Raw genomic sequence first — 23683 nt, 5'->3', positions numbered from 1 at the left:
TTGGTGCTGTAATGTCCCATATATCTAAAAGATGGTGGTTATATAATCAAAGTTGTTTTGAAAGATGGAGGAAAAGAAATCTACACACTAGAGCTTCGTGGAGCATAAAGGATAGACGTCGGTATGGGGTGACTTAGGGATACTGGAGCGGCTGCGACAGTCCACTCGTGTGTGAGGAGGAGGAGGAGGAGGAGGAGAACTGAGTTACACCCGAGGACTGAAGTCATGGCAGCGGTACAGTGGGGAAAATGATGACAGTGAGCGAAAGTGAGGGAATCGGTGGGGGGAAGGGGAGTGAGGAAGGTCCCGGTCAGTGTTGTAAGGCGTGGAGATGACTCGGCTTTAGAAGGGATGAAGTCGGATCCAGATGCTCACAGCTCCGCAAATGTGGAAATGGTCTTTCACAAGAAATGACGCGCACTGGGACTCATGATCCCCGAACGTATCCCTTGCGGGGGTTGAAGATTAGGGCACACCTCCCCAGACGCGGGGATGGTATCCCTTGTGTGAGCTGGCCAGGAGTGGCACATAGTTACCGAGATGTGGAGATAGTATCCCTTATGAGAACGGACGAGGAATGTATAAGATATTGATGAAGATACACAACGCGTACTTGCAACAACCTTTATGGTTATTGAGCGAACACTGAAGCTGGGATGAGCCGAAGTAAGATACTGTAAGGTACTGTTGGGCTAAGAATACTGATATGCTTCCTTCCACCACCAGAAAACATGGCTGGTCTCCGCACCACATATGACTCGTCCCTACACCACTATATGTTGACTGGTTCCATACACTACCACACATAACAGGTCTCTATACCACCACATATCACTGGTTTCCTCATCATAAGAGCATCTCTCTCTCTCTCTCTCTCTCTCTCTCTCTCTCTCTCTCTCTCTCTCTCTCTCTCTCTCTCTCTCTCTATCACACACATAAGTGATCAGGAACTTTATAACGCAGCAGTATGCACAGCACTTCACTGCACGAGTTGGGTCACAAAGCATCAAAGAGAATTTCCCATTACAACCACCAGGTCTGGATACTTCCCTGTGAGTCTTTTGCCATCGGTTTCCAATACGTCAACTTGGCTAATGATTATATTCCATCGATTTCCAGCAACATCTGAGATGGTGTTTAAGCAAAATTCTCCACCATGTATGGTCCCCTTGGACAAGATATATGGTTTTATAATACATTTCTTTTAAAGGAAAATCATTATTTTCTTTGTGCTTTTGCTACTGTCTTTAAGAACATGATTGTTAAGCAGTTTGAGCAACATTACACGGTTAGGGCCACAGCGGCTCCGCCACCTCTCCTCATCGTCAATAGCAAACAGGCTGAGAGCGGCTGTGGTCTGCATTTACTCCTGTTTGTATATCTTCATTTACCAACGGAGATCAGTCGGGGGGAAGGGGGGACTCTACCAACCATCAACATACCCTGCAGCAGGAGCAACATGGGTGATGGTGGAGGGAAAGGCATTAGTGAGAGAAGAGACGGCACGAAAGAGGAATGGGGGAACAGAAGAGAGCTGGAGGACGAGATAGAAAGAAATAAGGGAAAAATGGGAATAAGCGACAAGGGGGATGTGGAGAGTGAGATAAAGAGAGATAGTCCAAAGACCCCCAGAGATCCTGGCTGTATCTGCAGGTTGTGCATTAAACTTTATTGAACCAAAGGCCCGCGGGACCTCTCATATTATGAAGAAACCCTCGATGCATCCACAAACCAAACGCCTCACAGCCTGGAACTATATTCCTAACCTAACCATAACAAACACGTAATAAGATTACGTCTCAACTTTGTGTGTGTATATATACATATATATATATATATATATATATATATATATATATATATATTTCGGCTTCTGAGGAAATACATTCTCAAAATGAAACAGTTTGCAAGATGATTCACTCTGCTGTATTACATTTCGGTATGACGTGATGTCTGCTTCTGAAAAATTGTATTCACATCATTTGGCAACGTTTGCGTCATCCTACTATGATATTTCAGACGTTGAGATGTTTCAGTACGCATCATGACTTTGAATATATCCGCGTTCGTGTTGAATGTGTATGTGATAAGGTTACTGATATCAGTGGCTCTGTCATTGACAGAGCCACTGATATCATCTGCAGTTCCGTTATACTATGTTCCTGATAGAAATACACAGTCTTTATTCTTATTGATAATTTTCTCTGTTTGATAGAGACATGAACCATATCATCCATGCCATAGTGCTATGTGCATCGATCGAAAGACTTAAACTGCCGTATTTTTTTTTTTTCACGTGTGGCAACCTCCCACCGGCAGTGGTAACATGGACAGTGGGAAAAAACACTGGGAAACTTGTGCCTGACTCTGTCTTTTAACCTCCGTGTGGCCGAGGTGGCCGGACGCCCTTCCCAGGGTTCGAATCCAACCCATGGTGCTCTATGTTGCTTACAGAGACGCGGACTCTACCACAGTTATCTAAGATCTATGTTTGGCAAAAAGAATCAGTACTATTTCACTTCATGATTTGCAACAGAAAAAAGTATATAAAAAAAATCCAAATAGCAAGAAGATTAAAGGATTAAGGTCGGTGCCTCGAAACACCATTCGGACATTTTCTGAAGCCCTCCCCTCCTCCACCCCGCACCTCTGCTCATCTCCCGTGAACTAAATATGGAACAAATATATGTATACTACAAATTTGTATGAAATTCTACTTAAATGTATTGTAATAAAAAACTGATATCCACGCATCGGTTGGGAAACAGAGACTAAAGTAAGCCAGTGGAACCTGATCCGAATACATTACTTCGAAACAGAAGTTTCGAACATGCACAGTGAAGCAGACAGAAAATGGCTCTGAAGCTTTCACTGTAGGTCATACCAAACTGTGGGAGGGTTCGTTCATGCCATGCTTCTGCAACAGGCAACATCGGCATTCAGGCCCTAAATACACCTCATTTTTGAAGAGAAGGAAACAGTTGATCAAAAACTTTCCAAAGACTTCTGAAGTTTCAACAGTGAGTTAAAGAACGACGGAAGCCATGACAGTTGGCAAAATAATATCTTCCAAAAAAAAAAAAATCTATTTAGTGTAAAAAGAAAAACGTTTAGGAACATCTGGAGACAACTTGTCATAACAATACTACGTCTTCGTATCAAGATACTGTTGATATAAGGCAGAGAATTCATGGGTGTGGCTGAACACAGCTAAGAAATTACACACAAAACATAAGAGTGGAACTTCTGCCATGGTGAGGATCATCTGCCAACACAAGTGTGATCATGATCTGTCACTGTCTCCTGTAAAACAGGCATTATAAATCCTTTTCGAGAGATCAATACAATTGTTTTTCAACATATAAAACTAGCCTCTCAAAACGAAGGCTCTTCACTTATTTTTTTCTATTAATACATTTCTTATATTTTGCAATGCGCAAGATGACTATCGCGTCTGGCTGATGGAGGCGTAAGTATGCACGTCTGCATATATATATTCATCTGGAAAGGACTACATTTATTTGAGGTGCTTATTCATCGACTGCAGACCTTACAAACACCCAGAAGCACCAGTATTCCGAGGTCAGTCCCCGTGTCAAGCATGACTGCTGCCGTTGACCCGTGACGGAGTTCTGATGACAAAAAAGGACACACAGGCTCCATCTATACTTAGGCCATACTCTTCAGGAATCATTTACTGATGACCTTAGCCCTCAGGCAGGGGTGACAGAGTATGGTACTGTACATTAGAGTTGCCAGGGTGTTGCTGGCACTTACCTTCCTGGGTTCTGCTGGGAGACGCCACCTCGCATGTCGTACTCACACGTTTTCTCGAATATTTTCTCTCTTCTTTTTTAATTTCACACTGAAGACTTTCACTCCCAGATTTTCCCCTCCACTTGCCTACAACACCATCTGGTTCATGAAGGACGTCTCCAAGACTCTCACCCTCACGCGATCTGGGTCCGAGAATCTTCACCACACACACTGTGTCTCGAAAATCTTCTTCTAAGAGTTTCTATAACATACATCATATTTGGTAGATCCAATGCTTCACATGCTGTGCAATCAAAGGTTGTCCACTTCATACACTATGCCTCCAAGACCCTCTGTCTCACACACTATACCGAAAAAAGAATTGTATTACGTATATCTCAGCCCCTTCACCTCACCTAGTTTATCTCCAAGACCTCTTTCTCCCCATTATATATAAAACACACCCACTTCATTGAATAGTATACGATCAAAATCATTTACTTCAAATAATGGACTCGAAACGGTGTCAGCAACTTTTGGAACTGGAAGCCATAACCAACTACTATCTATTTCCTTAAGCCTAATGCAGAAGATGGTCGACATGTCTAATAGAGTAGGTGGACGATATATCCATAGTAGCAGGTGGATGGTATGTTTACGGAAAGAGGTGGACGATATATCTAAGGTAGTTTGTAATATCGTGACCCGGATATGAGTGACCCGGATATGAGGGTCGCGGCCAATGCGGTTGGCTTCTAATTACCCGTACGCTTCGTTACCTTGTTAACCTACAGAGTGTGGCCCGGCGCGCCGCCCTGCAGGAGGTACCTCATCCAACCTTAACCTTTTCTTTGTATCATCCTGCTCCTCTATACTACCACCACCACACATACCACCTCCAACTCCTTCTCCACCACCTCGTTTCATCTCCATCATATCCCTTCTTCCATTCTCCCTTCACCGTCTCTTCTCCATCACCATATCTCCACCAACTCCATCCTACTCCTCTCATCACCATCCACCCCTATCACTCTCAATCAGTCCTCCACCAATCTCCTCCTCGGCAATCTTCTTCCTAAGCCACTCCCCTGCAACACTCCACCACCAACCAGTCCTCCTCCCCCACCACCAAAGGGGCCAGACGTACCCTGCCTCCCTCCCTGGCCTGAATTTGTCTACAACATTCCATCACTACAACATCCGTGCCGAGCTCAACAACATAACGTCACCCGATTGCTCTACAACATTCCGTGATCGAAACCTCCTCTGCTTGGCTGCCACCTTGCAATCGGGCCTGACACTGCCAATAAGCAGCTCATGAAGGTCTTCTCTCATTGCCTTTATCGAGCAGGTCAGCCGTGGCTCACTGATGGAACAAGTGAAGACACTTAATTGACGACATTCGGCATATGAGACCTGGCTATAAAGGTCGTGACCTCTTGACCAGCACGACAGTACGACCTATAGGTATGATAACTGGGTCTATGATCTGACCCTACAAACTTATAAATGAGCAGCAAACGTAGATAGCCGTCTAAAAGCCACTCTTCTGACTTTTCTCCAACTGCAACAAAATCTTCCTTTGGTACTTCAAGCAGAAGCAACGTAAACACAGGTCCTCCCTGCAGTAAAACATACCCTGCGGAAATTAAGGACTACTTTCAAGACACTTAATTTCCGCAAGACTCCCTGAGGTACGAAAAGGAAATAAAGAATAACTGGGTCTTCTGTGGAGCAGAGAGGAGGCATGGCAAGGACGCTGACTTCCAAGCGAAGGTCACTGCATCTCAGGGGGCCAGTGAGGGGCCTTGTAAGAATTTGAGAGGACCTTTGTAACACTTTAGGAAGCTTGTAACATTTGGATAGCAGCTTGTAACACTTGGAGAAGAGTATCTAACACTTGAGTGAGGAGCCTGTAACACTTGAGCCCGTTATTGTCATCAAGACTTCATACGTCACCCAGTTCTGTCAACAAAATCGCTATCTGCAATATCCCGCCTCACTTTAGAATCACGGCATCTCCGGGAATTTCATGACTCTATAGCTGAGGCAAACCTTACCATGGGATGGTGTGTTACAGAGATCTCTCACCCCCGCAATGTTTGTGTTCCGTCCTGATAGCAAGCACTTGATTATTCTGAAGATAAATCATCTATCACTTGATATTCGCCAGCCGTTGGCTTTGGAATTTCTGAATCAGGTTCATGTACCAAGAATTACGTCGCTATATGGCTCGAGCTACTATACTGGGTATGAACGAGTGACTGAAAATCCAAATGTAGCCTATAGATGATTACGTTCCCACCTGCCCCAGACACTCTGGTCGCAATATAACCTCACGTGACTTCTCTTCCCAACATCCCTCTAGAAAGGACGGAGGTCGAGCAATATAAACGGCACAGCAGGAACCTTCAGTTTAGCCATCATTTTTTTCCCCATCGGTCTAAAAAAAGAAAAGTATCTCTCTGGTCTCCTACGGTTATGAGTCGAGGGTGAAGATGTATCCTGGAGGCTTCCACTGGGTTCAGCTGGCCCTTCTGCCTTCCAGGGAAGGGAAAGACTACCCACCAACATCTGGAAAGGTTAAAAATAACTGGAATTTTTTTTTTTTTTTGAAATGTCAATGTTCGACAGAGGAAAAGTACCGACTACCAGCAGAAGGAAGGCTACCGGCGGGGAGTCAAGGTCGACTGGCACCAGGAAGCCAGATTGTTGCTGGTCTGTTGCTGGAGGAGGGAGGACCCTCGGGACTGATGGCAGTATATTCTTAACTTACGTCATGCTCACCTCTCCTCTCCATCCTCCCCTTTATCACCTTTATCATAATTCTCTATCCCTACTCACCCGCTCTTCATCTCCTCCTGGCCACGCCTCTTCCATCTTTATGTCCACTTAATATATTTTTTCATCGTCCTTTACGTCACATTTTTCATTATCTCTTTATCGCTTCACTAAATCGCTTCATTTCTCTCGTATTCTCTTCGTCACAATCTTCCTCGCTGAGTTTTCCTCTCCTCTCATTTGCCATCTTTACAAATCATATCAGCTGGTTCGTCTTCCTCCAAATCAAAGAACAAATTATGCACACAACCTGACCTAAATGTAATACATCGCCAGACTAGGGAGGGAATATTTTTTTGCCCTATGCCATGTCAGGCGCTAAATAAAGATAAATCATACATAGAGTTTCACTAAGGATCTATGTGGGATTTCCTGAATGACGTCAGTAAAGGATTTACCGAGGATCTGGTACGAAAACGTTGGAAGTTAGTTGAGTCTTCGACGAAGTGTTGACACGAAGAGACTCACAGAGATAAGGCCAGTCCTTAACGCCGTTTCTCACGATGCCACTGGTCGGTCAACTGAGGGACAGACGCGAGCGATCAGGTTCTGAGACAATCTCTCCACAAACAGGTCAAGACGGAGGCAATATCAGGAAAAGATAAATGGCTATTTTCCCTGGCTTATTGCGCTCTTATGAGGAAGATGCACCAATATTCACTAGGCGACGGGGAGCCGGCCGCCCAGACTGAAGCTAAAGAGCTCGATAATGGAGGGGAAGGAGGGAGCGTGCGGGAGTTAGGAACCCGAAAACACGAGGGAAAAGGTGAATATGGTATCAATTCCGAATATGGGATCATCGACTTTATGGTATCCATCGATGTTATAGAACAATAGTGTGCTATGCCAGGACGCATTGTAGGCGAGATGTGACATAAACGTCTCCCGGCAGTACAACTGACCTAGTGGTGGGACAAGTACTAGTTCTATATGTGAATATGAAAGCATTAGGTGATGAGTTCATACCCCAGGACGATAGTGCCTGAGTGTGTCGCTAGGACAACATTAACAACAACAACAACAACTACAAATTTAGTAATGACAACAACTGCGTCTTTGAGATGCAAAATATAACAAAATTAGATGTCAATGAGTCGCAAACAGTGACAACATAGTGACGAAAGTCCTTTACCCAGGACATAGTGGTACACACGGACCACCCTACCATAAGAGCCACTAGGTCATCCCAGCATCACAGGTCTTGGAGGAGAAAGACACAGGCCACCCTACCACAAGGGCCACTGGTATGTCATCGCCGTGACCCCAGCTGGCCACACACACTCCTGCTTCACCCAGCGGCTTGTGGACGTGATGGTCAAGACCAGGGTATCAGCTGAGGATCAGGGTGCTGGGGCCCGTGACTTTCAGCTACTAAGATCTGAAACCCAGAGGCATGTCTAGTGATCCAGAGCAACTAATAAAGAAAAGGTAATATGGAAACACCTGGAGTGGTGTGACAACGGCTTCTGGACTCACGTTTCGAACATCCACTTTGAGACCTGAAACTGAGATGGTGGTGAAGATATCTGTCAACATTTTACAGGTTCGAACTGACTTGGTTGCTACACTTCTGTGTACGATACAGGACCCAGACTACACTGCAGGATATTGTTAGTGACGGACGGTGAAAGACAGGAAAAAAAATCATGACACATGATGGTACATCATAAAGGGAAGGAAAACAACAGACAAACAGACACCAACAGACAATTCTCTGTTCCTCTGTGATCAGCTTCAGCCACAGTCAGTCTTACCTGATCACTTCATCGTAATAGATTCGTCGAAAACAAAGCGTCTTTCACGACAAAAAAAATACATTCAACGTAGAAAAAAATTTTCCCACTTTACATCTGACAAATACAAATTGTGGAAATACCTTGGAGGGTTATATTTTTTCCTGCAATATTCCAGCAGGTAGCTGACCTCTGACCTTTACCGGAGTGACCCCATGGACACTGTCTGGCGACAGTCTCTCTCTCTCTCTCTCTCTCTCTCTCTCTCTCTCTCTCTCTCTCTCTCTCTCTCTCTCTCCACACACACACACACACACACACACACACACACACACACACACACACACACTATCACTCCGGCAAACGACTCCAGCGATAGAAGTTACATCCTAAAGATATAGCTTCTGGCTGAAAGATGCCAAAGGACTTTTTGATCGCATTTCACGGCTTAGGCCTTCCCAGGTGAGGAGCGAGCGTGCGGGACGGGAGGACATGGTCTGTTAGATGGGAGGTGGTGGAGTGGAGTTGTGGCACGAAGGTTGATCGACGAGAGATAGACTAATGGAAGTGGAAGAGGAGGAGGAGGAGGAGGAGGTGATGTAACATGAGAGGGAGTAATGACGAGGAGCAAAGAGAAGGACGATGAGCAGGACGGTATGTGCCAACTCCTTAAGCCCCGTGTGCAAGAGGTTGAAACAGGCTCTGACCCGCTGCCTAGGACATTTGATCCTATTAAACATGTTTTTATACCAACATCTTCCACGACCACCTCAAACAATCTCAAGGTGAATATATGTGACGATATCAGAAGGTCGCTGCTATAGGGACCCCAGGAAGGTCCCTCCTACAGGGACCTTTGGATGATCAAACACGTTGAAGGAAAGGTTCAGCCGCGTGTCTGACCCCCTGGCAGGCCAACGGAGGATGCATATCTCAGCTAGCCATTAACACTGATAGCTGTGGTTTTAATCCCAAGATCATCTGATTATCCAAAACCAAAGCCCTTCCTCTACTTATGTTAATACCATTCTTCCCAATAATTTTCTTCCTAGTCTTCTGTTCCTCCTTTCCTTTCTCCCTCTACTTCACCCCTTTCTTTCCTACTCCTCTTCCCTATTCCAGAACCCTCCCTCTTCATTAGTCCTCCCATCCCACTAACAAGAAGGATTCTGATGAGCCTTACCTTGCCAGGGGAGAGGGGGAGCAGGGCCGGGAGCCTCGCGGGGACCTAGGACTCACGGGGCTGCAGGGACTCTTGGGACTGAAGGGGCTGCGGGGACTCTTGGGGCTGAGGGGCGACATGGTGACGTCGGAGTCTATGTAGTCCTGGGAGGTGGTGGAGTTCCTGTACCCGCTCAGGGAGGTCGAGTCACTGTCGGTCGAGGTGAGACGTATGCTAGCGAGACGCGACATGATGCACGAGATAGTCGAAGCTGAGGTGCCTGAGATGGGGGGACTTCCCGTCCGAAGGTGAGTGGCTGGTTACTGGCGAGACGTGGGCCTGGTCTCCCGTCTCTGGGTGGCTGGTTCTCGTAGGCACAAAGGAAAAGCCCTCATGGGAGGTTGGATGTTGCTCTGGAATGTAGTGCTGTGAGTCGCTATTGGTCGATGACGCTTATGTAGATGTAGTTCGTCGTGAGTGAGTATGTGTTGATATCAAGTAGCGAGTCTGTTGGTGGGTGATGAGATACTATAGGTAATGGAAGGTTGATGAAGGCAGTGACCAGTGCTTCCCTATGATTAGCTTCCGGTGGCCGCTTGTGCTGAATTGTGTAGAAAGTTAGAGTTAGCTTAAGAATATATGAATGATAGTCTTAAGTACCTGGATCCTACTTTACCAAGAAGAGTTAATACATCAAGCCACAGCCTCATACAGTGGCTGAGATACGGGAGTAAATAGAATGTATTGTCAGATAGCCGTTCAAATTCTGGTGATCTCTTTCTTGCTAATGAAAAATGATCACCAAGAGAGACACTACAAAGTAGTTTGCTGCAAGAAATTGAGTCGTTGGTGATTGTGTACCTTTACACGCTCTACCACGGATACAGAAGCCAAGAAGGTGAATCTGTTAGGTTATTCTCGCACGCTGTGGTAGTGATGATTAGGGGATTGCTTGTGCGCGACCATTAGAGTCAAGTGATTATGATTACATGTAACCAAGATCCAACGGGTGGATATGGGTGAGAGTTTCTAAAGTGAATAGGCCTGGTGGTCACGAGAAACGCCAGTGTTTTATTATGCACGAGTTATGTTTCGGCAGAGTGGTATGAACCTGATCGAAACTGATGTTTAAATGGCAGCTGAAGTGATGTCTCTGGATGACTGGACTGATGGATGAGCGAGCTTCTCAACGACTCGAACTTTGTGCGGTTGAACTGATGAGTGACTGGACTGCTGGGTGAGTGGGATATTACGTGACTCAGTTTTCAGCACTGAGTGGGATGTTACGTGAAAGACTACTGAGAGGTGTGTTGAGTGTGTGTGTCGTGGGGGAGGAGGGCTGCTGGGTAAGTGGGCCGTTGGTTGAGGTCTTGAGGGTTTCTCAGTAATATCTCACACTGAGCACTTGAGGGACGCCTTCGACTGGTGTCGCTCATACTTCCACCAGTGGCCGACTTCTGCTAACGGTGGTGATGGTGGCAGGCTTCCGGCCGGGAGATGAACGAAGCTCCAAATTTCTAGAGGCACAGTGTCTACCAGGCATCAGCAGAGCGACTCCCGACCCAACCTGGGTCTCCATGACACATTTCGATCAGCTTCCGAAGGCTGTTCAGTCCTCCACGTCGAAGGCTCTCTGGAACAAGGGAAAAGGTGGATTTAGCCATACATAATGATGCAAGTAATTTCGAGTGTGCTAATGGTGTGATATAAGAACTCCAGTCGCTTTACAGTCATCAATGTATGACCAAAGGGTTGCCAGAGGCTAAGTGTCTATCACCTATTTGACGACATAGAAGTGGTAAAGCCTTGTCGTCCAAGACCACTGTACAGCTATGGAAGGTGTGGACGAGTGCTCAGTGGTGTAGAGGGAGGGAGCAGGAGGGATCACGAAGGTGGAAAGGTAGCAGCACCAGGCGAAGGGGAGGACGTCTGAGGGGTGTGTAAGCCTCGCCGAAACCTTGCTAAATCGTTCAGTATCCTTACAGTCGACATCATGACTAGTAAACAAAGATTTTTTTCTTCTCTTTAATGAACAACATACACTGGAACACATGCTCTAGGTACACACAAAGCCAGTGGTGCTATTTCCTTTTTTTGGAGGTAAACAACACAAAAGAAAAAACCTTTTCTTGCCAATTACAACTTCCATAATAATACTCACTCTCTCTCTCTCTCTCTCTCTCTCTCTCTCTCTCTCTCTCTCTCTCTCTCTCTCTCTCTCTCTCTCTCTCTCTCTCTCTCTCTCTCTCTCTCTCCTAGCTCACCCGAGGTTATCTGGAAATCCAGGTTCACTTCAGCGTAAGTCTGAAGCCAGGGCCGTGGGCGGGGTTGATTAACTCCCCGACTCTGAGCTCTTTTCCAGAGGTCCTGGACACGCTTCCTTTCATCTCCATCATTTCCAGATAGTTAAAAAAGGAAACTAAAATAAAGGGAAGAACAAAATGTGAAAAGCATTAAAAGACTCCACGTCGCTCCTCAGTCCCTGAGACACATGCACAGTATGACGTCTATTCAAAGTCTCCAACACAGTTGCAAGTCTTCGTTTGGCGAAGACTAAAACCCAGAATTGATACAGTCAGTAACATCATCAAGCTAACATCACTAACATCCTCCTGTACCTCCATTAACATCACCAACAGCAGCAGCAGCAGAGCCCCCAACATTACCTCCACCACCAACCTCCAACACTACCGCCACCACCATCAACACTGCTATTCTATTCGTACCAACACAAAGCTTCAATCCCCCTCCGCTTCTACCGCTGGTTCCCCTCGCGCCCTGCCCTCTCACCTGATATGATCAACAGGTGATCCACGAGGAGATGAGAGAGAGAGAGAGAGAGAGAGAGAGAGAGAGAGAGAGAGAGAGAGAGAGAGAGAGAGAGAGAGAGAGAGAGAAGGAGAGACGGTGAGCAAAAAGAGAGAGATAGAGAGCAGCCCAAGAAGAGCTCACGGCTGCGGCCAGAGTTGCGTAGCTGAAACCAGGTGAATCTGTACCGAGGGAATTCTGTGCAATACTCGTGTGTGATAACGATCGAACACTAACGTGGGAAAACAGAAGATCGCTCGGTATTTTGTAATCCCGAGAGTCAGATAAAGCTTAAATGGACGAAAACTAGACCTCGAGAGAGAGAGAGAGAGAGAGAGAGAGAGAGAGAGAGAGAGAGAGAGAGAGAGAGAGAGAGAGAGAGAGAGAGAGAGTAGGATAAGGAGGAAGAAGAACTCCGTCTTTGGGAACTGGACGACAAAAACATCGTTAGCTTTAACTTTCAGACGAGACAAAGGCATTTTAACCCCTGTGGCGAGCTAAACACTGTCAGCTAAATTAAAGCTACACACCTGAGACGACACGAAGTCATGAGAATTAATTAAAGCTATTCACCTGAGGCTAAATAATCTAATTAGAAATGCCTGCAACCGGCCGTGTCAGACAAATTATCTTCGGAGTAAAATGTTGGACTGTGTACTGACAACCCTGCCAAGAATTCTTTCATCCAGGATGGCCTCCGTCATCACCATCCAGGACGGTCTTCGTCACCTCACAGAGCGTCATTATAACAACTTAAATGAATCAATTAATACTAGTGTGTATTTTCTTCCACCTCCAATGTGGTAATGACAGGATTATTGAGATAAGAAAAACTGTGTGTAATAGCTTTAGCAGGATGAACATGAACTGAAAGTTATGTTCATCCTGGGATTAGAAGTAAAGTAAACGAAAGTCCTGCAAGTTTGACTTCTTTAAGCACGACGGAACGACCCCTGAGCACGAAGGCACGACCCTTGAGCACGACGGTACGATCCTTGAGCACGACGGTACGACCCCTGAGCACGAAGGAACGACCCTTGAGCACGACGGTACGATCCTTGAGCACGACAGTACGACCCCTGATTACTCGTGTTCTTCACTCATACACGGAGTCCTGACAGCAGCAGTCTTTCACGGTTCTATATTCTTTCTGTGTATTACGTCATGATGATTGAAGCTGTATATACTCACAACTCACGTTTTTGTTCTAATTCTTAGTTTACGCAGGACGAGCGTGACCTAAAGCGTATATTGGAATTTTGGTTGTCTCGTTCGCGTATCATGAAGCCATGGAAGCGTATCAGATGTTCCTTTAAGTTCTCATTAAGCCTTAACTACGTGTATGTGCCTAAGCTGTGTAATGTTTGTTGTTGTTGTTGGTGATGGTGGTGGTGGTGGTGGGGTGGTGTTGGGGGAGTCTGTATACAAAAGACTGCTGAAGCGTGAAGCAAAGGTTAAATGTTTGAGTCAACTTGGGGGTTGGTTGTGGTAGGGTTATGGTGCGAGGGTTCTAGTAAGGCTATTGCAAAGAATTGGGTGCCGAGCATATTGCAGTGAGATTGTATTGGGAGCATTTTTATTTCACTCTTTCGCTGTGTGAGGCAACCAGTGATTGTTCTGAGGTCGGGTCTTGTTCTGTTTGGTTCGCTGTTTTGCTATAACATTCGGTTCTCCAAAACTGGTACCAGTAAGTTTCTTGTTGATACTCGTGGTGTGGGCAATGAATGTCAGGCGTGCATCGTGCGCAGCACCTGGTGTGGCTCTAGTTTTACTGAGTGGAAGTGACTGACGAATCGAGGTTATGGAAGGGTGTAGGTGGGTGGGAGACGTGCCTGTAATGGATGGAGAAGGTAACGGAGGATTTCTGCACAGATGCAGACATTCTTGTGTTGAGTAAGCCATTGTTCTAATTGTGTGACACAATGTTGCGTATATATATATATATATATATATATATATATATATATATATATATATATATATATATATATATAACTATTTTGACATTAGCTGATTTCATCTCCCATGGACGCGTCCAAAATAACGTCCTCTTAATCTAAAAGATTTTCTTTTTCCCACCACAACAGCTGTATTCTGGCGGCCATGGAGGCTGGTTACCTTAATTGGACTGGGAACAGAAAAAAATCTTTTTTTCCAGAGGGTGCTGTGTGCCACCACAGATTTGCGTAACAAGTACGCACTAAAAGGAAAACATTTTATACCTGTGGCATTCAGCGTAATTCTATCAGTTCATCCTAGAGAAAAATTCATAAAGGGTAAAGTTTTACGAGGACGCGCGTCGCACGGGAGGCTGTAGACAGCAGCAGCCCAGGGTTGTAGCGCCGTCGTGACTCAGGAGTTGAAGTGATGGCCGGAACCATCTCACACCCTCCGTATCAGCACTGTTGGTGTTACTTTCCCGTTTTATTTAAACCAAGCTTCCCTGGGTTAGTCTTATCTTCCCCCTGTGTGCACTATACACTCTCTCGACTTTTTTCCCCTATTATCACATTCCTTCTCTTGCCCTCCCTTGACTCAGTGTGAACCACTAAACATTCAAAGTAATTTAGGATGAGCCGGGTGTTGTATGGGAGAGTGGTGACTAAGAGGGTGATGGCATGCACAGAGCATCAGCCTGGAGAAGAACGGTGTGGTCTCAGGAGGGTTGAGGATGTGTGGATCAGGCACTTGCTATCGGAAACGTGCGTGAGAAATACTCAAAGAAAGAGAACGGTTTATATGTGGCATTTGGACCTGGAGAAGGCGTGTGATAGAGTTCACAGAGATGCCTCGTGGAAGGTGTGGCAGATATAGGGAGTGGGAGGAAAGCCACTTGATTTAGTGTGGGGGAAATTTTTATCAGGGAAGTAACACATGTATGCGAGTATGACGAGAGGAAGGTGAGTGGTTCTAGATAAAGGTGGGTCTGTCGCAAGGGTGCTGGTGTCACCATGGCTGTTTAACCTGCTTTTGGATGGGGTGGTCAAGGGGGGTGAAATAGAGGGTCTAAAAGAGATGGGCAGGTCAGAGTCTGCTGTAGGAGTGGAGGGATGAGGACCTCGGAGGTGAGTCAGCTGCTGTTTGCAGATGACACTGTGCTGGTGGTAGATTCAAGAAGGAAGGGACTGCAGAGGCGGGTTTCTGAGTTTGGGAGAGTGTGTGAACGTAGAGAGTTACTGTGAAGTACCGCTAATAGCTTAATAGGGAAGAGAGACAGATTAGCTGGGGTGTAAGCTTAACAGGAAGAGCCTGGAGTAAGAGGTGTGCTTCAGACAGCTGGGAATGGACGTGGCAGCGGATGGAACCCCGTGAGCTGAAGGATATATCTACACGATCTACTGACACTGCATCTTGTGCCAGAGAGGTACAGTGTGGTAGAAGGGGAAGATCACGAGAGGAGGGAGGCACACAAAGAGACAGGTAGAAGGCACACCGTGTTGTGGGTAATTCAAGTCTTCCCCGCCACACCAACAGTTGTGGGAAAAGCAGGAAATGTGGTAAGCAGGGGATATATACTAGGGGGATAACAAGGTGTGGTGAGGAGGAAAACACAGTGTGGCAGCGGTGGTGGTGGTGGTTAGTGGTGGGGGAGAAACACAGTGTGGCAGCGGTGGTGGTGGTGGTGGTTAGTGGTGGGGGAGAAACAGAATTTGGTAAGGAGGGCGGAGGACAAGGGTGAGCTGGATGAAATATTGATGGTTGTAAGGGAGTGACTCGCGACGAGGCTAAGACGAGAATCAATATTCCCGTCCTACCTTCGCTCCCCCCAACACTCCCAACCCCATCCTCAACACACATAGCCCCTCTCCTCCACACACGTTGTGGGAGGGAGGTGTGAAAAGAACAGGGATCATGTGGAAGAGGTGTAGGGTTGAGGGAGTGAGTCATGTGGGAGAGGGTTGGCAGCAGGTGGAAGGAGTGGCTTTACTTACTTTCATGATTATGAGAGTAGTAAGGGAGAAGGGAGGAGTAGAGGAGGTAAGCTGGCATGGAGGTGAACGGAGGTGGGGAAAGGGATTAACGGAGGTGCTGGTTAGGGAAGGCGATTAACGGAGGTATAGGGTAGGGAAGGGGATTAACGGAGGTAAAGGTAGGGGAAAGGTATTATTGAACGTTTACGGTAAGGAAAGGGAGTAACGATGTAGTAGGGTAAAAAAGGAGGGGGAGTGATTAAGGGAAGGAGACGGATTTCAAAGACTACAAGACTCCTGTGTGAGGGTGATGGGAAGACAGACAAACGAATGGGAGGGCAAGGCGTCACAAGGGGGCGGAGACAAAGGGGGGAGGTAGAGGAGGATGAAGACAAGAGGGGGAAGGAAGAAAGTGGGGAAGGGGAGTGAGTCGGGGAACACGCACAGCCAGAGGGAGAATGGGAATTGACAGAGAGAGACACAGAGGGAGGGTGAAAAGGAACGAGGGGAGAGAGAAAGGTGGAGGAGGAGGAGGAGGAGAAGGAGGAGGGGAGGAGGAGGAGGAGGAGGAGGAAGGAGAAGGAGGAGGAGGAGGAGGAACGTGCTGGTGAAGACCAAACATCACCATGACCACCACCAGCCAGCCGTCCCTACCATACCAATCCTCCTGCCCCAGCGGAGCCTCTCAGGGGAGAGCCGAGCCCAGGGGAGCCTAGCGAAGAATAAGGAACGTCACCGAGGGTGGGGAGGAGGGCGGGAGTCCCATTGAAGGGCTGGGAGTGTGGAGGGAGGGAGGGAGGGAGGGAGGGAGACGAAAGAGGGATAATGGGATGAAAGGGAGAGAGAGAGAGAGAGAGAGAGAGAGAGAGAGAGAGAGAGAGAGAGAGAGAGAGAGAGAGAGAGAGAGAGAGAGAGAGAGAGAGGAATAATGTGAGACAAGAGGACAAGTAGAAGGAGGGAGGAAGGGGGAGAAAGGAGGGGTAATAGTGGAGGGAAGGAAAGACGGAGGAAGAAAGAGGCGGAAGGACGCGCAGAAGGAACAAGGCACACAGCGGGTAATCTCCCCCCTTCGTCTGAGACAATATACACAGACACTGAGTAAGCCATACAGCAGGGAGCAGAGGAGCCTAGGCGCTGAGCTGGGTGAGGCATGGGACGTAAAGAGGGAGGGAGAGCGAGGAGGGAGAGTAGACCGAGTGAGAGGAACTTGGCGAGGGTAGAGGGTTCACCAGGTACAACCATCAAAGGTCACTGTACGCTACAGTGATGCGTAGTGGTGGATAAGTGTGACGGGGGACAGTGTGGGGGTCTGGTAGTGTGACGGTGTATCAGTGTGAGGGTGTGATAGCATCAGGGCGAATCAGTGTGGAGGTACTGTCCGATGAGGCAGTGTGAGAGTGTGTCAATGTGAGGGTAGAGTGTGTGATGGGGATGTCAGTGTGAGAGTGTGCTATATGCAACGTCACACATCTACTTACGTCAAACGTGTAAACAAACAGCTTCCATCGCCGTAGCTATCAATTATTATCGTAGTCAGCCACTGCTATCATGACAGCTCTATTCAGGTTGCATTAAACCCGTGCGCTACTCACATTACGCCAGCGTAAACAGAGAAATTAGAGTACCGAAAGAGATATGTTTTATAACGAGCCAGCGTACATGTGCCCGCTTCATACATCATTCACCAGGTAATTAAGGCAGGTGTTCCGCCGCTTGTTGCCTCAATCTAGTTATTATCAACCCATTTAACGTGACGAGTGTGTTGTGTGGCTCGTTACTGCCTTTTCACTCGTCAGCGTGGCTTTCCTTGTCACAGAATGACATATATATATATATATATATATATATATATATATATATATATATATATATATATGATAGTGATGGAGTCTTCTGACTGTCAAAGACGTCGAGAAACTCACCACTCTTGGGACACGATGTCATGACGTTTCCTGGACGGTCATATGACCTATCGACCTGTCTACAATTCTTAGAATTTCGGGTCACTAACAGACGACCACATTCGTTTTGACCAAGTTGTCCTCACCCCCTGAGAGTCCTGCAGGACATGATCAGGTCATTACCGGCGCTGCAGGAGGCTGGGGCGGTTGTCAGTGTGGATGATTCATCAGGAGGAACCCCCTGTGTGACCCGAGGACATCTTCGAACCCAGACTTCTTCATCCACCATTTGGTAAAGACGTAAGCCTCCTCTTGCCCCGGGCGCTCTAGGTCACAAGTGACTCGTGAACATGACTTAAAACTTTAGAAACTTAGTTTAACAACAGAAGTGATGAAAATGACGCCAAAGGCGCCAACGACCCCAACAAAGCAAAAATTTCGTTTCTCTTTTTATGGAAAAATATTTATATTTCCTCAATATCGTGGCTATACCTTTAACTACTTATGAATTATATTCTTTGAATAGAAGCTGAATATAGATGAATAGACTCATAAGAGGACGTACGCTCTTATCCAACCCAATGAAGAGCAGGATGCGGCCAGTCAGCACAATGATTCGACCACTGAACACGACGGTACGACCCTTAAGCACGAGGGTGCAACCCTTGAGCACAAGTTACGACCCTTAAGCACGACGGTGTACGACCCTTGAGCACGATGGCACGGCCCCTGGGTGAGACAGCTTAGCCTCAGTACTAGTTCTAGATAAATCGTTTCCAAAATATGGTTCTCCTAACGATATCAAACTTTCCTACCCAGTTCGCATGTAGGTTAATCTGTTCTAATTACTCACATTTAACTCCGGCTGGTGATTACAAAGTGGTGGTAAGTGGAGACGGTGAGGGCTCGCCATCTCCCACTAGAGTTCCCAGCTTACACCAGTGTGAGGAGGTCGGGTTCCACCAGGACAGTTCGTTCTTAACGCACACTAACTTAAGAGGTCGCCTTCCGCTTTGTAAATTTCCCAGACAATCTCGGGATAAGGATGCAAATAGACAGATGGATATTGACTATAGATACTTTGATAGAGGGACGAAGTATTGATAGACACTAGTGAGACTAGATCGTGTTACCCTTTACAAAGGAGCCTCGTAAACGGAGACGTCAGTCTCAGAAAATGAAACCCAGCGCAATGGTTACATACCCTGTAAGTCTGAGTTCTTGACGAGTGGTGTTTCAAAAGTAAACACTGTGCGCAGATGAGACTGGTATCAAATAACAAGAACAAAGTACCCTCAAAAGCAAACGCAGCGTCATATTCTTCCACAATACAAAGGAATTCAAACAGCAATACAGGCCACTGGGTCCCTTAGAGGATGTTTGTGATAGTAGATAAAATCAGAAACTCACACACTGATTGAGAACTGTAGAAGCAGATCACAACTGGATCACACAGACACACATATAACACCACTTCTGCATCACCCCACCTCACATTGCTAGCGCCATCGCACCCTCATGACTCCCCAAGACACTGTACACAACAACCTCATTTTAATGACTTCGAAATGAATCTAAAAGGAAAAAAAAATTAACTGCATTAATTACCACGACTCTTATCCGGTCATTATTCACCAGCTTGATAAATGATCGCAGAGTGGAAATGTATATTGCTACAGCTCCTGAGGGGAGGAGGCCTCTTTTTCTGACCCACCCGGACCATAAGAATGGCTCAACAGGCAGGTGATGCCAGCTCCCCTCCCGGGTATACAAATGGCCATTTAATTCGATGCACTTCAACTATTAATTCAGATGCCAGAGAGGTACGAATGTTTATCTATCTATTTAGTAAAAAAAAGAATAAAAAAAAGAACGTTTACAGAGAGAGAGAGAGAGAGAGAGAGAGAGAGAGAGAGAGAGAGAGAGAGAGAGAGTAAATATAATTCCGATCTAAATAACATCAAAACACATAATCAACGCATTATTCAGGAGCGTAATTACTCACAAGTAATATTCACAAGTAATGTTTCGTTCCAGAAATGTTCAGTATTGTTCCCCTGTTGACACAAGCTGAAGACAGGACAGGAATGTGTTTATCTTCCAGGGGTCATCATTAGCTTAATCATGGTCATAACTGACTCCACCATCTCTTGACTCTCTCTCTCTCTCTCTCTCTCTCTCTCTCTCTCTCTCTCTCTCTCTATATATATATATATATATATATATATATATATATATATATATATATATATATATATATATATATATATATAAAGAAGATGCCCTAAAATAGTTGGGTCAAATGGAGAGATTGAGTGAGGAGAGGTTGACAAAGAGAATGCATTTATCAGAAGTAGAGAGGACAAGAAGAATGGAAAGACCTAACTGAAGTTGAAAAGATAAAAGTGAATAAGATTTTAGTGATTGGGGCATGAACATACACAATGGTGAAAGGAGTGCACCGATAGAGTGATTTGGAAGGATGTTGTATCCACGGAGCGACGTGCTCTCAGCGGACCGAACCAGGGCATCTGAGGCAACCTGGGGAAACCACAGAAAGACCTGTGGTGCCAGGTTGAGAATAGCGGGCTGTGGTTTCCGTGAATTCCACATGACATCTGGAGAATGGATGTGTGTGAATGATGCTTTTCCTACGCCTCTTCCTGGCGTTACCTCCCAAACGCGGGAAACTGCGAACAAATATAAAAGAAAGAAAATCATATATATATATACATATATATATATATATATATATATATATATATATATATATATATATATATATATATATATATATATATATATACATATATATATATATATATATATATATATATATATATATATATATATATATATATATATATATATATATATATAATACGTAACGATAAGAGGCCTAGGCGTCACAATGCGTCCCACAAACTGACTTTCTCGTCTAAATGCAAACGAGACACTTGGAGCTGAAGATCCCTGGAGGACCACTTGGATCCTTTCTGCGCCATCTCACTTGACTCAAAAAAAAACCTGTCGTAGCTCAAGTGGTCTGTGGTGTGGCGGCGGGAACGTGATGCCGCCGGGACTGTGGTGTGTTGGGTCTGTGCCAACCTCATGATACCATCGCTGGAACACAAACCTACACGGTGTCATTTGAAGGTGAGAGAAATACGCTGGAGGAACACTAGGGTAATGTAAAGGCTGTCGTCTACTGAGGGTTGAATACGCATATGTATCCGAGCAAGCGAGACACGTCGAACACACGCAAGCTTGTCGATAGAAGTGCAAGACTCCCTCCCGTGCAGTGCACGTAACAGGTAAATAGATACATTAAGCCTAACAAACCTATTAGCCCACAACACTGGGCACCTCACACCCATCACGACTCATATTGTGGGAGTGTTGTGGGAGGGAGACCTAGGTGACAAATGGCCCGGAGCCTGTGCTATTGTGAGGGTTGTGGGACGCAGTGCTGAGTCGTGTCACCAACAGCCTGATACCATCACCTGCCCGACAGGGCCTACTGCAGCTCCTGACGCGGCTCCTGCAGCGTATACCGACGGCGCCGGAGGCGTAACAATACATGGCTCTTGGATGACGAGGCTCATAGCACGACGTAGTTGCTGTACCAGTTGGGTCAATTGCTCCCAGACGGGCTTCTACAAGCTCTACGTCCTGATCTTCTCATCTGTTTCTCCACTACCTATCTGTTGATAGACTATTCTCTGTATCTATTTCCCCACAGAGGCATCTTGCCTTAATCTTCTCAGATAGACTGAATACAGATGTCTGTATCACATACATGATGAGTAGAGTTGAACAATACAGCCTAAATAAAGATCCTCATTTAGATTCTTAATCATCAGGTAACCTATGTATGAATTATCATTTATAGAAACTATAGGGCAGGACTTCAGACCTTGTATCGAAGTGTATAATTTATCATCTGGCAATATTCTGCCCTCCTGTTTGGCTACTTGATTAGCCAAACGTCACTCCCTTCAGAGGGGCGAGATGACGACAGAAGGCGAAAGCTAACAGCAAAACTAACAACAGAGTTGAGGTAACAACAGAAGGGCTGAACTAACAACAAAAGGTGTGAGCTACCAACAGAAGGGATCAGCTAACAACGGAAGGAATCAGCTAACAACAGAAGGGATCAGCTAACAACAGAAGGGATCAGCTAACAACAGAAGGGATCAGCTAACAACAGAAGGGCTGAACTAACAACAGAAGGGATCAGCTAACAACAGAAGGGATCAACTAACAACAGAAGGGATCAGTTAACAACAGAAGGGTTGAACTAACAAAAGAAAGGTCGTGGAAAGAACAGGAGTGGTCTGATAACAAAAGAATCTTTCCTCTTCATATTTTTAATATTCAAATTCTCTCTCTCTCTCTCTCTCTCTCTCTCTCTCTCTCTCTCTCTCTCTCTCTCTCTCTCTCTCTGCTTTCCGGTTTCATCACTTCTCTGTTCTGGCATGATTACGCACCAGATTAAATATGATGATCATTTACCAGACTCGCATGATTATTATCCACCAGATACGTATGATAATTAGAAGCTATGCATGTATAATAATCACATACCACATACGAGCGATAATTACGGTGAGTCAGACGAGCAAGCCAACACGAGGGTTAATACACACTATGCAGAATGAGATTCTGGATCACTTGGATATATTTTTTCCCAGAAAAAGATTACCAGAGGCCAGATGACGCCATCACAGTTTCCGCCAGAGGTGACCCAAGCAGTATTTCATAGTCACAAGATGAAAAGGTTTACAGATATTCTGATCAAACAAGAATAAAGTAATAATAAAGGGATGATAAAAACTACAACAAAACAACAATATCATTAACAGTAATAATAATAATAATAATAATAATAATAATAACGCGGGAGACAGCGACAAAGTATAAAAAAAAAAAAATAATAACAATAATAATAATAATAATGATAATGATTCAAAACGGGGTCGATTAATTACAATTATTTCAAGTTATGTTATAAAGCCTTGGAAGCTGGTCATCGGTTAAGGACCTCAGATGTACGAGGACAAATCAACAGACAAACATACAGACATGAAACATACAGATAGACAGACAATAGACATACTGGTAGACAGACATGAAACATACAGATAGACAGACAATAGACATACTGGTAGACAGACATGAAACATACAGATAGACAGACAATAGACATACTGGTAGACAGACATGAAACATACAGACAGACAGACAGTGAAACATTAGACAGACAGACAAAACTTGATTTAATCTTGAGGCAGAGTGTCCAACCATGGCGAGCCAGAGAAGGAATGTCTTGCTCTCTCTCTACATCTCAACCATCTTTCTGCTCAGAGTCAGGATCGGTTAGAGGATGTAGCAGCTACCGAGGGAGTTTCGTCTACAGTGGTTGAAACAAAACAGATTCGTGACAAAGAAACCTATAATTTCTGGTGGCCTCTGGTCTCTGTGGTATGAAAATGGTCGTCATAAACTTGTCACCAAGTGGCGTCTGTGGAGAGGCATCTTTACGCTAGATTTCATAGCACTGGCTGAATA

At 45.5% G+C, this 23683-nt stretch overlaps 1 protein-coding gene across 17 annotated transcripts in view; it reads right to left on the bottom strand.

Moving 5' to 3' along the window:
• The window catches only part of LOC139765891 (GTP-binding protein REM 1-like), a 67947-nt gene extending 56943 nt beyond the window's left edge, over positions 1 to 11004 (bottom strand). For 3 of the 17 annotated variants that reach the window (XM_071693799.1, XM_071693800.1, XM_071693801.1), the window contains exon 1: positions 9514 to 11003. In XM_071693799.1, coding sequence (XP_071549900.1) covers positions 9514 to 9743 — 230 coding nt within the window. In that variant the 5' untranslated portion in view covers positions 9744 to 11003. Of the gene's footprint in view, positions 1 to 9513 lie in introns of all 17 variants that reach the window. The other 14 variants (XM_071693802.1, XM_071693804.1, XM_071693803.1 and 11 more) reach the window with 6 other exon arrangements.
• Between the last annotated feature and the right edge of the window lie 12679 nt (positions 11005 to 23683).

Source organism: Panulirus ornatus, chromosome 56 (assembly GCF_036320965.1).
Source record: "Panulirus ornatus isolate Po-2019 chromosome 56, ASM3632096v1, whole genome shotgun sequence".
Lineage (NCBI taxonomy): Eukaryota > Metazoa > Arthropoda > Malacostraca > Decapoda > Palinuridae > Panulirus > Panulirus ornatus.
Note: the sequence above shows the minus strand (reverse complement) of the source record. Positions and strands in the feature narration are given on the sequence as shown.